Here is a 16,194-nt window from a genome sequence, read left to right as displayed (position 1 = left end):
TTGTGACTGCATGTATGCAACCATGAGAGGATGGAAGGAGCATCAGGAAAGATGTCAACAAATCATATAGTGCCAAATGTAAAATACAGACATGACTATAGAGTGTGTGTTTATGTTTCTGATAGCATGGATGCCTGATAGACCCAGGAGGGGCTGGAGGGAGGGTGATTTGCTTGTAAAGAGCGCCATCTGGTGGTTATAGGTGGTGCTTGCAGCGAGAAAACAATTATAATCTGAAATTCATCTAATAATAGTCGGGTGGAGCCATGGACAGCTGGGCGGACCTCCCAGTGTCGGTGTGTTAGCTGGACTTCCGTTGGTACACGCGTGTATTTGTGTGTGGCCAAACAAACCATCTGTCACAAGTTCCTTGCAGAAAAAAGCGATTTTACGCGACTTTTGTCCACACTTGTGACGCGTAAACTGAAATAAACAGAAGATATATCAGTGATCGGCGTCTTTTAAAGAAGGTAAGACGTTTAAAGTTTATCATTCTGACTTCTTCTTAAGGTTTAGTTCTTTACCCATGTTGCACAGGCTGCAGTTGTTAGTGAAAGAAAGCACAGCGTGGTTGCTTCTCAGCCATGCGTATCCTGTCCTGGAAGAAGTGCACATGGTCTGAGAGGAGGAAGAAACCGTCTGGCTGATGCAATATAAGGCATGGTCGAGCTGCTACTGTACTTCCGAGCAGAAGTTAAAGTAGCCCAGTGCGGCTCGAAGATCTTCACTAATGAAACATAGAATATAGAAGTGGATCAGGAGTCGTTTTGTGTGGATGTTAGCAGTTTGTAAAGCCTGAGCGGTGAGCCTGAGGAGAGCATTGCCTTTTATAGAGAGTGCCATTTCCACTGCTGCTGTGCGTGAACTCACATGAACCCGCAGTGTAAATAAAGGACATGTAGTGCAGATTGTTCATCCTGTTTAGCAAGTTTCCTATGGTTAAATAAACAGTTGAATTAGGGAAAGACGGAATTAAAGTCGGTTAAAAGACTTTTATTACATTATGTTTAAAAAAATGCATTTAGTCACTAGCCTATGAGGAGCTGCGAGTGTGTATCAACCTACAGCAGTTGGCATTTTATTGCTCCAAATATCTTTCAAAATTGTAAAACTTCATGCAAGCCTATAGTTATGATTTGTACGTTTTGAAACGTATGTCTTTATGTAAGTTTAGCATTAATTGTGCAGAGTTAAGGGAACATACTACAGGTGAGTATGGTAAACATTTGAACTTGGTTATCACTATAACTTCCCTTTTTATTTGATTTTACATTATTAGAAATGTGGATATGTTGGATATGTTTTTCTATCACTCCTTAAACTACTTTCAACAGCCATAAAAGGTCAATTTGATCAATACTTGTTAAGAATAAAATGCTATATAAATCAGGCTATGGAAAATGTATACAAATACCCCCTATGTAAAAGAACCTTCAGTGTTTATAGATGGGAATGCAACTGGATTGTTTGGTGCATATGTGCTACTGAAGTGGAGATATCTGGCTCTGCAAATAAGACACAAACTCATTTTAAGAAAACTACATACATACAACGGTGACGTAGTGTAAAACAATTACCTAGGCTATCCCCATGTTCCTTCCACAGCTTAATGCCTATATTAAGACAATTAGTTTTCGTCTATCAAGTTTTCTGAAAAGTTTCTTTTTTTAATGTGCAAACCACACATTGTGTAACTCTAATGTCTGGATTTAGGATAATTCTACTGAGACAAAGTGTAGTAGAAGAATCAACTCAACTTAATGAAAACACGTTGTGAAGCAAAATATCCCAAACTCTCAAAATGATGTGCAGTGCATTCAAAACGTATATTTTACTGTAGTGTCTCACCTTAGAAACTAAATCCAATGAATTATTCTAATCAGTTAGTCAAAACCCTGAGTATCATCATTCAATATTATGATTAATGTAAGCTGATGTTAGGGATTAGTTTGCATTCACATTTTCCTCTTAAACAGTGTGACATGTTGATCGCTGTAAATAGTTTCCCTGTCTATCCTGGCTAAAAAGAGATATTTTTCTAATGCGATTACAACGTAAGACCCATACTTAAAGTCTGCATACCTTGCTGTTGCTCAAGACAAAGCGAGGCGAGGCGAGGCAAGGCGAGGCGAGGCAAGGCGAGGCAAGGCGAGGCAAGGCGAGGCAAGGCGAGGCGAGGCAAGGCAAGGCGAGGCAAGACAAGGCAAGGCAAGATAATGAAATAAATAAATAAACACAGCAGGTACAGAATACATGAATAAAAGGCATACTGCAGTGTGAGTATGAACAGCTCAATTAAAAGCAGCGGCAAATAGATATGTTTTTAGTCTGGATTTGAAAATAGGAAGTGTTTCAGCGGACGTGCACGATTCGGGCAGTTTGTTCCAGATTGTCGGGGCATAATATCTAAACGCTGCTTTTCCATGTTTAGTTCTTATTCTTGATACAGAGAGCAGACCCGATCCAGAGGACCTGAGACTCCTGGATGGTTCATAGTTATGCAGGAGATTGTTTATATACCTCGGTCCTAAGCCATTTAGTGATTTAAAAACTAGCAATAGTATTTTAAAATCAATTCTTTGGTCGACTGGAAGCCAGTGTAAAGACTTCAGAACCGGACTGATGTGATCCACTCTTTTAGTGTTTGTGAGGACTCGAGCAGCAGCGTTCTGAATCAGCTGCAGCTTTCTGATGGATTTTTTTGTGAGCCCTGTGAATACACTATTGCAGTAGTCGAGTCTACTGAAAATAAAAGCATGGACAAGTTTTTCTAAATCCTGTTGCGACATTAGTTTTTTAATCCTAGATTATGTTCTTCCGGTGATAGTAGGCTGATTTAATAACTGTTGTAATGTGACTGTTAAAATGCAGGTCTGAGTCCATCACTACACCTAGATTTATAGCTTTATGAGTTACTTTGTAGTCTGCCGACTGAAGCTCTGCGATTACTTTAATCGGTCCTTCTTTGCTCCAAGAACAATGATCTCAGTTTTTTGTTTGTTCAATTGGAGAAAGTTCTGAGTCATCCAGTCATTGATGAGCTCAATGCACTTGCTCAGTGTTCTAATCGGAGAGTAGTCTCCCGGTGTAATTTCAAAATAAATCTGTCTGCATAGATGTGATAGCTTAGATCGCTGTTTTTAATAATTTGATCCAGTGGTAGCATATAGATATTAAAAAGCAAAGGTCCTAAGATGGAGCCTTGAGGAACCCCGCATGACATATTTGTCATGGTTGATTTGTAATTGCCTATTGAGACAAAGTTTGTTCTGTCCTTTAAGTAGGAACTAAACCAATTTAGAGCTGTTGCTGAAACTCCCACCCAGTTTTCTAGATGGTCTAGCAATATGTTGTGGTCAACAGTATCAAAGGCAGCGCTGAGATCTAATAATACTAACACTGATATTCTGCCACTGTCTGTGTTTAAATGGATGTCATTTAAGACCTTAACAAGAGAAGTCTCAGTGCTGTGCCGACTGAAACACATCAAAACCGTCAGTTAAAAACATGAAATTACTCAACTGTTGAAAAACAACTTTTTCAATCCATTTGCTTAAAAAGGGAAGGTTTGATATTGGCCTGTAATTATTCATTACGGTTGCGTCTAGGTTATGCTTTTTTAGGAGCGGTTTAATTACTGCAGTTTTCAGGGCCTGTGGAAATACACCTGAGTGGAGAGACTTGTTTACTATGTGTAGTATATCTGAGGCCAAGCAATGAAAAACAGTTTTGAAAAATCCTGTCAGGCTAATATCGAGGCTACAGGAGGTGGATTTCAGATGTTGAATAATGTCTTCCAGGTCTTTAGCATTTATCAGACGGAATTGTGTCATGATGTCTGAATTGACTTTAGGTGAACACAGGGACAACACATTTGCTGTACCTGATACCGAGGAACTGACTGCTTGTCTAATTTTCATGATTTTGTCAGTAAAATGCATCTATATAAATCCAAAGTTGATTTGAGGCTTCAGAAGTCTCAGTTGGTCTAGCCAAATTAATGTATTTGAGAGTTGCTTGAAAGCACTTATTTCTTTGCGTTACTCTAGCACAATTCTTTTTAATTAGAAGACATGAAGCCAAACACAATTCTGTATTTCTTTGATCTGGCCTCCAGTAATTTATATATTACGTATAAAATTAAATTCCAGAATTTACTGAAACAGACCAAGCAATAAGTTGAATTCAAGAAAATAGTGCCATATATTGAATGACAGAAAATTCAAAAACTATTTTATTCAAATCCTGTATTATCCTGGCGGCTGGTTTTTGATTTATATTTATACAACTTCTCCCCACAAGTTTAAATCACAAAGTCCAGTCAACCTGTCCATAAGTCATAATGTGCTTTATCTCTGCTGCAACAACTTCTTGATTTGTTTCCCCCTTATAAAAAAACATGTGGTTTGAAGCGGAGTTAGAGCAGCATATTAAAGCACATTACACTGAGGACTGATTCTGTGAATTCTCACATGCCTAAAGATATATTTGGTAAAACGGCAGTCGTGCATGCTTAGTTGTGGAAAGTTGTTGTGTAAAGACGAGAGTGTATTTGGTGTCCCTGGGTCTCAACAACCACAGAATACAAACCATGAGGAAGCCACATGATGTAAACATTGAATCCGTGGGAAGCCTTCAAGGTCATGTCAGCTGATCTCCAACAGGAGGACTGCTCTTGACTCTGCACCTGGCTTTAAACGAGGTGTTAACATTTCTCATTTACATCATGGATAATCCTATTATTGGCTGTAGTGTGTGTGTGTGAGTATGTGTTACATTCAGGCATAAAACTGATACATAATTGTGAATTTTAGACCGCTGTGATTAATCTGCCTGTGTCATGAAAGGGGTCATTTTAGTTTGGGTTATTTTTTTAAGTTTTTTTTACGACATTCACTTAGTTTTTCTTATTTTATTTTTTTAAAAGGTGAAGAAACAGTACCTCACCACCCGCTCTGGGTCTTCCTTTTGTATGACCAGCAAAACTAAAAGTCGAACCTGTAGTTCTGTGTTCTAATGGCTGTTGTTACATTGTTGTTCTTTGTAGCTTCACTGTTACAAGGGCAATGTGACCATAGATATGTGGCCTAAATTCCTGGAAAGCAACGTTTGTTTTATGATCGTCCTCACATTGCACTTTGTTTTCTCCATCCCCAGTTAGACCAGAAGAGCAGGTGTGCTGTTTGTTCTGTAGTGCTGCTAAATACCCTTCACATGCCAAGTAGGACTTCAGTGGTCCTTAAATTAGCTCTTTGCTTTTGTCAACCTTCAAATTCATGCAGGGAAAATTGTAATTAAAGACAGTCTTAAGAGAATGTGTTTTCCAAGATATAGCTGGTTCTCCATGTGAGATTAAAAGGTCCAATATTGTTGCATCAGTTAGAACATACCATATTTTAATGATGTAGTTTTAGCTCTAAAATGTATCTACATAGAGAACCTTTATGTATATGTATGTTTTTGTATCTCCATGTAAAGTCTTATAATTCTTTATATATACAAAATACCAGATCTATACAAATACTGTGCTGAGGTTGCTTGTCATTTGAGGTTAAACTAATGTAAGATTTGATTTGACTTTGTATTTCATCAAAGATTAGTCCGATTTTTTTATTTGGACTCGGCTGACTCTCCATGCATAAACAATACAATGTCACATGAAAGATGTTTGAAGTAGCAAAAGTATTTTGCTTGAGGCCAAATAGCAGAGAGCATGTGATTGAGTGTTGTGTGAAATACACCCACAAGCCCCTTGTACGTCACCAGCAGGTGTTATCTTCCATGATTGGCTGAGAGGAGGGCAGGGCTCTTTCTGCTCATCTCCTTTTTTAGCTCAGCCACGACATGTCACATCTTGTGCATGCTACAGTGTTCCTCTACGGTAGTAAATTGTTTTGGCCTCTGTATGTTGGTCTAAGCCAATTGAAATGTCTGGTTTTAAGTGTTCAGGTCACCATAACTTAGACAGATAATGCATAGCTGTTCAGCAACCGTCCTTGAATCTTGTCATCTAACTGTAGAAAAATCTAGATGTATCCTATCTCCCTGATATGCTGTAGAAAAGAAAAAAAATGTAAATCTAACTTCAAATACAACAACCTTACTTGTTGAGCGGTTATTTATGTAAAATTGCTGTTTATCTGCTAAAAGGAGATAAAAGAGTCCAACAAGTCACGTTTTCCTTGTTTTACTATAATGACTAGAGTGTGAGAGTGAGTCAGTCTAAACTCTGGGGGGGGGGGAATCGTCACAGCTGCCATGTGTGTTTCTATTTGTGAGCTGGACACCTGAATGGTTTGTACAGGAAAGAGGCGTCTGTGTCACGTGTCATACCAGCACTTGTAAATGTCTCTCTCAGCTCGAGTCATCCTTAGCTGACTGGAACTGAGTCTACTGCTACCCTCTGGAGTGGTTGTGTGGATTTATAAACTGAAATATAAGTAACTGTCTGCGTATATCAGTACAGACAACAGATCCTGTTTTTCTATTGCGTTGTGCAAGTGAGTACCTGTCTGGATTGTCTGTCAGATCCATATCTGCTGTGCTGTTTGAGAAGAGGCTCTGCATTTGTCACGTAGATTATTAGGATTATGCCCTGCACAAGGATTACAAAATACAATGTATTTTTTGCTAGATAATGCTGTTATGAAATGTCTTGCTAAATCATGTTTAATTTAACATTTTCTTTCTTATTATTAAATAACGTTGATTTCAAATGTAACTTTATAATTCTATATCCAAAGAAGTTATTGCTCATGTTTCTTAATTTGGCATATTGTTATTTGAGTAGAAAAAAAGTCGGTAACTATTTCAAATCTCAAGTAGGTTCTTCAGCTGAAATGGAGTGTTACTGCTGCCTATACTCTAACTTGGAACATGGGTTTAAAACGGATAACAGGAATCAAAACAAAAAAAAGAAGACAAACATCAAAATACGGACAGAATATATTTTAGAATAGGCTGTAACTGGTTTTGCAGTGCATACTAAAAGTTTGATTTATGTATTAATGACACACATTGCATGCTAGGGTATGTCAGTGCCATTAAAAATTAAACTGTGTTGGGACTATTGGATTTTCAAATGTAAATTGTAAGAATATGATTTAGGTTGTTTGATTTAAAAAAACTTAAACCTTGTGCAAATATTCTCATATTGCATCAGAATCAGAATACCTTTATTCGTCCCACAGAGGAGAAATGTACTTTTGTTACAGCAGAAAAGAGCTTAATGTTAACTAAGAAGCATGCATAACATTTTGTTTTATGTATACTATTCTATTCTATCAATACAAATAGTAAGCAGTCTTCAGGACTATCCATTAGTATGTACTGCACTTACTCTTAAAAACTGTTGTGATGCCTATAAAATCATCAACAGATCAGAAAACGTAAGTGGATGACTGGAGGAATTTGGCTGCGTCTCAACCTTTAATTCCAATGGGTTACAAGCTTTGGTTACAGTGTATATGTATCACTATCAACTAAGCTCATAATGCTAACCAGGAACAAAGACAAACTTGATCTGGGAGTGGAGCAGGAATATTATCCTTCTTTGTCTGTTTCATCACATACTAATTTCAGTGCTTTGTCCCTTCTGTCTTGTTATGTCAACAGGTAAATAATCTTCTGTAGAGCTTTTGGTGGCAGCCAGGATGATTCTGGCAACATTAAAGGGTGTTGGGAAGCAGCTCCTGCGGGTGAAGGTGGTGGACTGTAACACAGAGGACTCCCGCCTGTCTCGATGCCTCAACACATTTGATCTGGTTGCCCTTGGCGTCGGCAGTACGCTCGGCGCTGGAGTCTACGTCCTCGCTGGCGCCGTGGCCCGGGAAAACTCTGGACCTGCCATCGTCCTCTCGTTCCTCATCGCGGCCCTCGCCTCCGTCCTGGCCGGTCTGTGCTACGCCGAGTTTGGAGCCCGTGTCCCCAAAACTGGTTCGGCTTACCTCTACAGCTATGTGACGGTTGGAGAACTTTGGGCTTTTATCACAGGCTGGAACCTCATCCTCTCTTATGTCATTGGTGAGCCAATTTTAAATGAGGATGAAAAGGAGTTGGCTGCTAGGCCTCATATTGTTCAGTTTACATAAATACTTTCCTTTAAACAGGAACTTCAAGTGTGGCCAGAGCGTGGAGTGCAACCTTTGATGAGCTGATTGGAAAACACATCGAGGTCTTTTGCCGCAATTACATGACTATGAAAGCTCCAGGCTACCTGGCAGAGTATCCGGACATATTTGCGGTCTTAATCATAATCATTCTGACAGGTAAGGAGCTCCTCCCACTGTATTCTGTTTTCTTTCATTTCTCTTTCTGACTATAAGCTCTCATATTTCACATTATCTTTTTAACCGCTTGCAGGACTGCTTGCATTTGGAGTAAAGGAGTCAGCCATGGTTAATAAGGTGTTCACCTGCGTCAATGTAGTGGTGCTGCTGTTTGTCATCATCTCGGGCTTGGTCAAAGGAAACCTAAAGAACTGGAACTTGAACCCTGACGAAATCCTCAATGCCACCCGCAACTCTAGCTCCAAGTGGGTGAAATAAAGAGCTTTTTCCCAATATGTTTTAAGTTCCAAATGTGTTGTGTATCAATTGAGCAAATATTGTTTTCCTTTTTGCATCCAGTTCCACTGATTTCATACCATCAAAAGAAAATCTTGGTAAAGGCGGCTTCATGCCTTTTGGTATAAGTGGAGTCCTCTCTGGTGCCGCCACCTGCTTTTATGCCTTTGTAGGGTTTGATTGCATCGCCACGACAGGTGAGAGGAAATACAATATATGAATAAGCAACACTTGTGCCCCTACCCTCTCAAAACTCCAGTTATGTTTCCTCCCCAGGAGAGGAAGTGAAAAATCCTCAGAGGGCCATTCCTATCGGGATTGTGGCATCACTCCTAATTTGTTTTGTGGCATACTTCGGTGTGTCCGGAGCCCTCACTATGATGATGCCGTACTACCTGCTGGATAAGAATAGCCCCCTGCCAGTGGCCTTTACGTATGTGGGCTGGGAGGGAGCCAATTATGCAGTGGCCATTGGCTCTTTATGTGCCCTGTCAACCAGGTAAGAGCTCTCCTACTTCCTCTCAGCAAGTCATAGAGGACTTGTAAATATGTGCATGCTTATTTTTGGAATGAATAATTCAAGTTCAATAGACTTCATATAGAATTTAAAATATGTTTTTAAATTGTTTTTGTTTAAGTTAGCTTTTTGTGGACATTTATTTTTAAATGTTTGCATTCTTTTGTTGACTTGTAGATCAATGGAATAGTGTGAAACCACTGTTAAGAATACAGAGAATGTATTGTGGACATTTTTGCATGTGTGTGTTTATTGTGTTTAAGAGCAAATTAATGAACAGCTAATACTACCTTAATAATCTAATGGTTTTTAAAGTCTAACGCAGGCATTACCAGCAAACTCCGAATTGCTTCATGGTACAATAATTATTACAAGAAAATCACACACAAAAAAATCGATTTGCGTGTGATTGAAGAGATAGTTCAGAGATGCAGTCTTTTTTTTAGGAATTTTACTGTTTTACCCACTTTTCCTGCCTTACAGCCGATGATTTTCTTTGGTGTAGTCAAAAGTAATGTCAATCAGTAATAGTTAACAAGGCTATCTTGGCCTAAATGTTGACTTTCTATTGTTATCAAATAACATCATCAATTACCTTTTACTTATGGCATCTAGAAAATGTGCCTAAGTAAGTAAAATAAGAGCTTTTCTGATGGGAGGCCAACAGTCTTGAAAAAACCTTACCTAATCTTATGTGCAATGGTCATCAATTCCTACTTTTTGTCTATACTTTTTTATTGGCTTTGGCCATGAGCTAAGTTTTTGGACATCTCACTGCAATAGCAAAAACATTTGAGACAGCAGTGTGCTTCCAGCAGCTAGCCATCAGCCTTTCTACAGTAACTGTGTGCATTGACTTGCACGGCATGCTTTTTCTCTCTCTCCCCTACTAGTTTACTAGGCTCCATGTTCCCAATGCCCAGAGTGATCTGGGCCATGGCAGAAGATGGCCTGCTCTTCAAATGTTTGGCCACAATCAGCCCGCGAACCAAAACCCCCCTAACAGCTACTGTAACATCAGGTGTTGTGGCAGGTGAGGTCATGATCTAAACCTACTAACTGGTTGGGGTCAATATACCCCCATAACCCTACCAGACACTTGTGGTACACATGGGCTCAACACAAGCACATGACCAAATCCAACATGGTAATATTGCCTAAAGGTAGTCCTGCAAATGTTATACTTCTTCAATTATTGCAGTCTACAAAGCTGTCACAGAAACACCTTGAGTACAGCACCCTGTGTACTTTATCAGGCTGTTGGGCATGGCTGCAGTTGAGGCCTTGTGTGAAACCAGAGTTCCCAAACCATTTTTTTATTTAAAAAATATCTGCCTCCTCCTTCCCTTCTTCCTTCATCCTTGGATTAGTCTCCTTGGCTCCATGTTTCCACTCCCACGCATTATCTTTGCTATGGCTCGGGATGGTCTGCTCTTCTCGTCTCTGGCACGTGTCAGTGAGAGGAAGACGCCCACCGTCTCCACCTTTGTGGCAGGGCTTATGTCGGGTAGGTTCAAATGAGGCCAAAGGCAACAGTGCCCTCTAGGGGAAGGAGGATGATGGAAAATCACATAAATACATAGAGCTGTAGAGTAAAAGTTAATACTTTTGTATGTTATATAGAAATACAATATCTGCATTATATTGTGGTAAAAAGTCATTTTACATTGTTTGTCATAGTGTGATAATCTGTCTTCTTGCTGACTTGTTGTTTTCCTTCCGTGTTTCCTGCAGCTGTGATGGCTTTCCTGTTCGACTTGAAGGACCTGGTTGACCTGATGTCCATTGGCACTTTGCTGGCTTACACTCTGGTGGCTGCCTGTGTGTTAGTCCTCAGGTAATCATCTGGGCTTATAATAATAATAATAGGTGTCGTAACAATACAAACAAAAGAATCAATAAAGTCGGGTATAATTCCTTTGTATATATATATTAAAGGTGTGGTAGGTAAGTTTGAGAAACCGGCTCGAGTGCGCTGGAATTTGAAAATACACAACCGGAAAAAATCTGCCACTTCCTTACAGAGCCCCTCCTCCAACACACACGAACGTGCACATGACCAATGAGGGCACGAGGTAAGTTTGTGCCCCGATGGAAGGCTGACAGGCAGGTAGGCCATCCAGTTATTTTAGCCAGGCCGGCTAAAATGATTGGTCGTGCTTTTTACAGTATTACGGCTTCCACAGATGACATTTTTTTTATGGATTTTTTGTCAAAGCACTTAAGATATTCATTGCTATCGGGATGTTAAGAGCATTCCATGGAATATAACAAAAAGTGTATCTCGAGCCGGTTTCTCAAACTTACCTACCCCACCTTTAATATAAGGAAAGAGAAAGAAGTGAATTAAAAACCCTGTGAAAGCATACTCTACCACACAAATATGTATTTAACAAGTATTTAAAGGATTATGAGGGTTATGAAGAATCCTTAGTTATAGGCTAGTCAGGCCAAATGTGTGAACGTTTTTTTTAATTCTCACAGTTTTAATGAACATGATACTGGTAGGTGATCAAAACTAAGTCATGATTTAAAACATGTAGTTTAAAATACAGCATCATGTAGTCTTTGAGGATGAGAACAGTCACCTAGAATGTATCAAAGTTAGACATAACTAAGTCATTCAACTATAAAAAACCTACTTAGATTACCGTATTTTATTCGCTTCATGTATTAAATGCATATTGGATGACGGTTTTGAATCAACAAAATCATTTATAGCATATTAACCAGAAAGGAAACCTTGGTTAACCTCATCATAATGTATGAGTTTTTCTTTACTTTTGCTAAAAAACATTATGGTGTGTTCTCAGCCTTAGTTTACAGCCTTAGGTTTTTAAGTCAGGTTTTGACCGTGTGTTTTCCATCTGAAGGTACCAGCCTGAACAGCCCAGTAACGCCTATGAGATGGCCAACACTCAGGATGACCCTGATATGTCTGAGTCTTATAACGAGGGGAGCATTGACGTACTGGCACAAGCAGAGGATCGCCTCACCATCAGGAATGTGCTCTACCCTTCGAACACAGAGCCGTCCAACACGTCAGGGTTCGCCGTCAACATCTGCACCAGCGTACTAGGTGAGATGAATACAAAGCCCAGAGAAAACTAATACTAATACTGCAAAACCAATTACCTCTACTTATGGTTTTATTCTTCCCTGTAGGTGTTCTGGTGTTTGTTTTCAGCATTGTTGCTGTTCATGGAGGGCTGGCTGCCTGGTCAGTGTCCGTGCTCTGCATCATAGTGTTGGTCTGTATCATCGTCACCGTCGTGGTGTGGAGACAGCCGCAGAGCAAGACCAAGCTCGCCTTTAAGGTAAAGTGTGTTCTTTCACCAAAGAGTTCTTCTCACACTATTTCATAGTCACACGTACAAGATGACATTGTCAAAACGTGATAAGCTTGATGTAAATGACTCTGCTATTTGCAATAATGAGCATTTACAGCAATGTGCTTTATTGTTGTTTAGAATGAAATACAGAGACAGAGCAAACCACAACAAGCAAACAGTGGGAAGGGGAGGAGTTTGTCTTTAGATTTTACTGTTGCTCTTAACCTGCTTAACGACTTCTATATTCTTATATTTATGCAAACAATGTGAATTACGTGTACTTCTTAACATTCTTGCAAGATATTTACAAAGTATATAATTATTTATTGAATTGATTGCGATTTATTTACTTTGATTCAGGATTCAAATTAACTTGCTGAGAGGGGAAATTGGATATGTCATTTTATGCAAATACTCAAATAGGATTTGAATTAAAGCCAATGGCTACCTAGAAAACATAAAATAACTTTAGATTTATGGCAGGCTTTTGAAATAGTTTAGGTAACTTTATTTTATTATATCACTGTCCGAGCCCATCCAGCTTACAGAAATAAACCATGCTGATGTTGGAAGAGTCTTCTACATGTGTATAAAACAATGCTAACACATGTTGCTGTAGCTTCTTGTTCTAAGTTTTAACAAGCATTGAGAGAATATATTTGGTATCGGGTTGTTTGTTATTTTAGTTTCTTTAGGAAATGTGTATCATAAGCACTATTTTATTGAAGTCTTAGCTAATTGCTTTTAGTTTGCTTAGTTTTCAGTGTTGTTAAGAACCGATTGTCAGGGATTTCCCCGCACCATCACATCCAAACAATAGTCTTAAGGTCCATGTCACCCATTACTGTATGCGTTGAGTCCATCTTTTTCTTAATATTTGCATTAAATAAACACACTCTCTCTTCACAGGTTCCCCTGCTGCCCGTTCTCCCAGTCATGAGTATGTTCATCAACGTCTATCTGATGATGCAGCTCGGCAGAGGAACCTGGATGCGCTTTGCCATCTGGATGGTCTTAGGTAATTTGGATATTTTGCTAACAATCTGAAATATTATCTCTGCTGTTTTTGCTTTGACAATTAATTAATGTCCCTGCCACAATGTTTCTGCAACATTTTTAGGTTTCTTTATCTACTTCGGCTATGGTATTCGCAACAGTGTTGAGGCATCAATGGCCAGGTCTGGCGCCTACGCTCCAGCGTGCTCAATAAAGGGAGCCCCCATGGCCCCGGAGAAGGAAGCCTTCCTACACGAAATACCAAACAACATGGAAGACGACGATGAAGATTCATGAGGAGACAGGAGGTTCACTAAGCCACCATATTTCTGTTCTGTTGAACTCTCTAAAATAGCTGCCTAACTTGGAAATGCATGGAGACTTGTATGCCTCCCTCCAGTCAGAGGGTTGAGTTGTTTCCTTGTTTCTGCCAAAAAATTTGAGTAAAGTAAAAGTAAAAGGGCTAGTTGGAAATAAAGATTAAATATAACTCCATTCATCTAAAAGAACAATATTTAAGTTTAGAGAAAATTATATTTTTATATATTTTGCACAATTAAATGTGTTAAGCAGAGAACAAGTAGATTTGTAATGCACCTCTTGTACATATATCTATTTGTAACCCTAATTGTGGTTCCTTAATCCACAGTCAATCAGAAAAAAAGCCCCTTATTATATTTTACATCTGTAAAAGCATACTTGAACTTGACTTTTTTTTTTCATTTATTTGACGGATATCTTTGCAAATGTTTGGCCCTTGTCATGCTGCATTAAAATACACAGTGCCTCTGTACCAGAGACAATTATATCCACAATCCCTTATTCCGCACCTTTTTTTAAATGAATTGCATTTATTTAGATAAAACTTTTTCAAACTCAGCTCAGAATGTTACTGTATCTTCAGTGCCTTTTTGTGTTGTTAGTTTCCCTCAAAGGTACACATTTGTATGTGTTGTTCTTGAGTATAACAAGTAACTCTGTTACTGGGATGAATCGTACAGACAAATGTGAGAAATAATGCGTAATGGGGCTGTGAATATCCTGGTATAATACTTTGTGATCAATATACCTCCATGTCAGATAGATGGTTTCGTCATGGCAGACTTTTACCAGAAAACAAATACACCGGTGTGTGTGTGCTCCATCAGGGAACTTTTTTAATCAGCCAAAGAAAGAAAAGCTGCTAACGTGAAGTGATCTGTCAGATACTTCAGACGATGTATTTTAAGTGCCTATTTCCCAAATGAATTTTAAACTATTAAGGAGGTATGATATTGCTCTTTTACCAGTTAGTGTGAATTGCATAATGTTTGTATATAATGTACTCTTTTTAAAAGCGTATATTTATAATATATAAGAGAAATTTCACCTTAGTTTTCTATTTTTAGTTAACATACATCAGAATGGGATGGAGTTTCCCATAATGATCAGAAACACCAGACCATACGTTACAGTGCTCCTCCATCAGTTGTTAACCTACAGTGTCTCTGACAGTCGGACATTATTTATTGATTATGGAGAGCTGATTGTAAGTGTGTGCAGATTCCCACGGCAGCTAAAACCAGAAAACAAAGCATTAAAGTATGTTTACTAAGGACTAAAAATGCAACAAGGTTACATTCATTTGGATTACGAGTTAAAACAATATTGCAATTCATCTATGTTGCAATTTTTCATCAATGACATTGAAATAGTCTACAGGTTTAAGTACTAAATAGCTTTGTAAATAATTACTATTATGTCTCACGTTGATTTTAAGATATTGAAGCAGCATTGACTGATACGATTATGATGCAGAAAGTTACTGTTTTCCATCCACAACTAGCCTTTTTTGAAACTGGGAGATGTTTGAATTAGTGGGATATTATCAAGTATACAGTTTTTTATTACATTCATCATTACCTCTTTCTAACAGTTAATGTCTGTTTTTGTAAATACTGTTTTGATTTTGCTTAAAGTTACTGCCAATGTTACATGTTTTTCCTTGAATCTCTACAATCTCGTTGAAAGCATTTTGTAAAGTAAAATGGTGACAAACTGTGCCAAAAGCTGTTGACTATAAATAGATTGAATATATTAGATTGAAAGCACAAATTGAGTCAATGGGTTATACCATCAGCCTTAGTTTGTAATGTATGCTGTAGTTGCATTAAAACTTGTGAGAATGAATCTCTGTTTCATGTGAACTTTTGCATGCTGCACTGTTTCAAAACTGTTGTGAAGCTTGAAAATCAAAAGGTATAAATGTGTTTACAAGTGTATTGGAGTGGTGAAGTCAGCTGTTCAGCATGTGTTGTCTTTAATTGGTTGCGGTTTGTATAGTTGCTGCTGTAAATAAATACTGCTCGAGGTTAGAACCACAGACTCGGTATCTTTGATTTTTGTGAAAATGATGTGCACACCCATTACAACAGCATGTTACATAATAGTTTGCCTCACATAGAAAATTGTACTATGTTTTTTCCACACTCTTTCAGTTCTGTTCAGATTGTTTTTTTTTATTTATGAATAATGACTTTAATTGTTTTGTTTTTGATTGACTACAACATTTAAGAATATAAAGTGCTCTATATTTTGTGGATAATTAACCCACCTCGAATTAGAAAAACAAATGAAGCTATTATCCATCTAGACATAAAAACCTGGAAGTGAATCTACTTTCGTCAATATTGTACAGAAGCGGATTAGGGCGAAAACATTTTTGGAATTTGACCATGAGTAAAGAAAACAATTATGTTCTGATTTCAAACATTTTAGGGGAAAAGAAATTAAGGTTACATTTATT

The 16,194-nt window shown here is 38.3% G+C and overlaps 1 protein-coding gene across 2 annotated transcripts; it reads left to right on the top strand.

Annotated features, from left to right (window-relative positions):
- Positions 1-294: 294 nt before the first annotated feature.
- LOC117468787 (high affinity cationic amino acid transporter 1-like) lies at positions 295-15,771 on the top strand. Of its 2 annotated transcripts, none has more exons than XM_034113063.1 (12): positions 295-470; positions 7,615-8,022; positions 8,109-8,267; positions 8,362-8,533; positions 8,628-8,761; positions 8,841-9,063; positions 9,975-10,114; positions 10,816-10,918; positions 11,955-12,160; positions 12,247-12,398; positions 13,323-13,431; positions 13,534-15,771. In XM_034113063.1, exons 2-12 carry the CDS (start codon positions 7,653-7,655, stop codon positions 13,704-13,706), a joined length of 1,941 nt encoding a protein of 646 aa, XP_033968954.1. In that variant the 5' UTR covers positions 295-470; positions 7,615-7,652; the 3' UTR covers positions 13,707-15,771. The 2 variants fall into 2 exon arrangements, with proteins under 2 accessions (XP_033968954.1, XP_033968955.1); XM_034113064.1 differs by lacking the exon at positions 295-470 and adding an exon at positions 6,405-6,500.
- The last annotated feature ends 423 nt before the right edge of the window (positions 15,772-16,194 follow it).

This window comes from Trematomus bernacchii, unplaced genomic scaffold (genome assembly GCF_902827165.1).
Source record: "Trematomus bernacchii unplaced genomic scaffold, fTreBer1.1, whole genome shotgun sequence".
Taxonomy (NCBI): domain Eukaryota; kingdom Metazoa; phylum Chordata; class Actinopteri; order Perciformes; family Nototheniidae; genus Trematomus; species Trematomus bernacchii.
Note: the sequence above shows the minus strand (reverse complement) of the source record. Positions and strands in the feature narration are given on the sequence as shown.

What these genes read in the sequence shown, in the direction of transcription:
- LOC117468787 (XM_034113063.1), top strand. Translation starts at nt 7,653, where the DNA reads ATGATTCTGGCAACATTAAAGGGTGTTGGGAAGCAGCTCCTGCGGGTG. An exon ending in ACCCGCAACTCTAGCTCCAA is followed by an intron (nt 8,534 to 8,627) that starts GTGGGTGAAATA and finishes TTTTGCATCCAG; the next exon opens with TTCCACTGATTTCATACCAT. An exon ending in AACATCAGGTGTTGTGGCAG is followed by an intron (nt 10,115 to 10,815) that starts GTGAGGTCATGA and finishes TGTTTCCTGCAG; the next exon opens with CTGTGATGGCTTTCCTGTTC.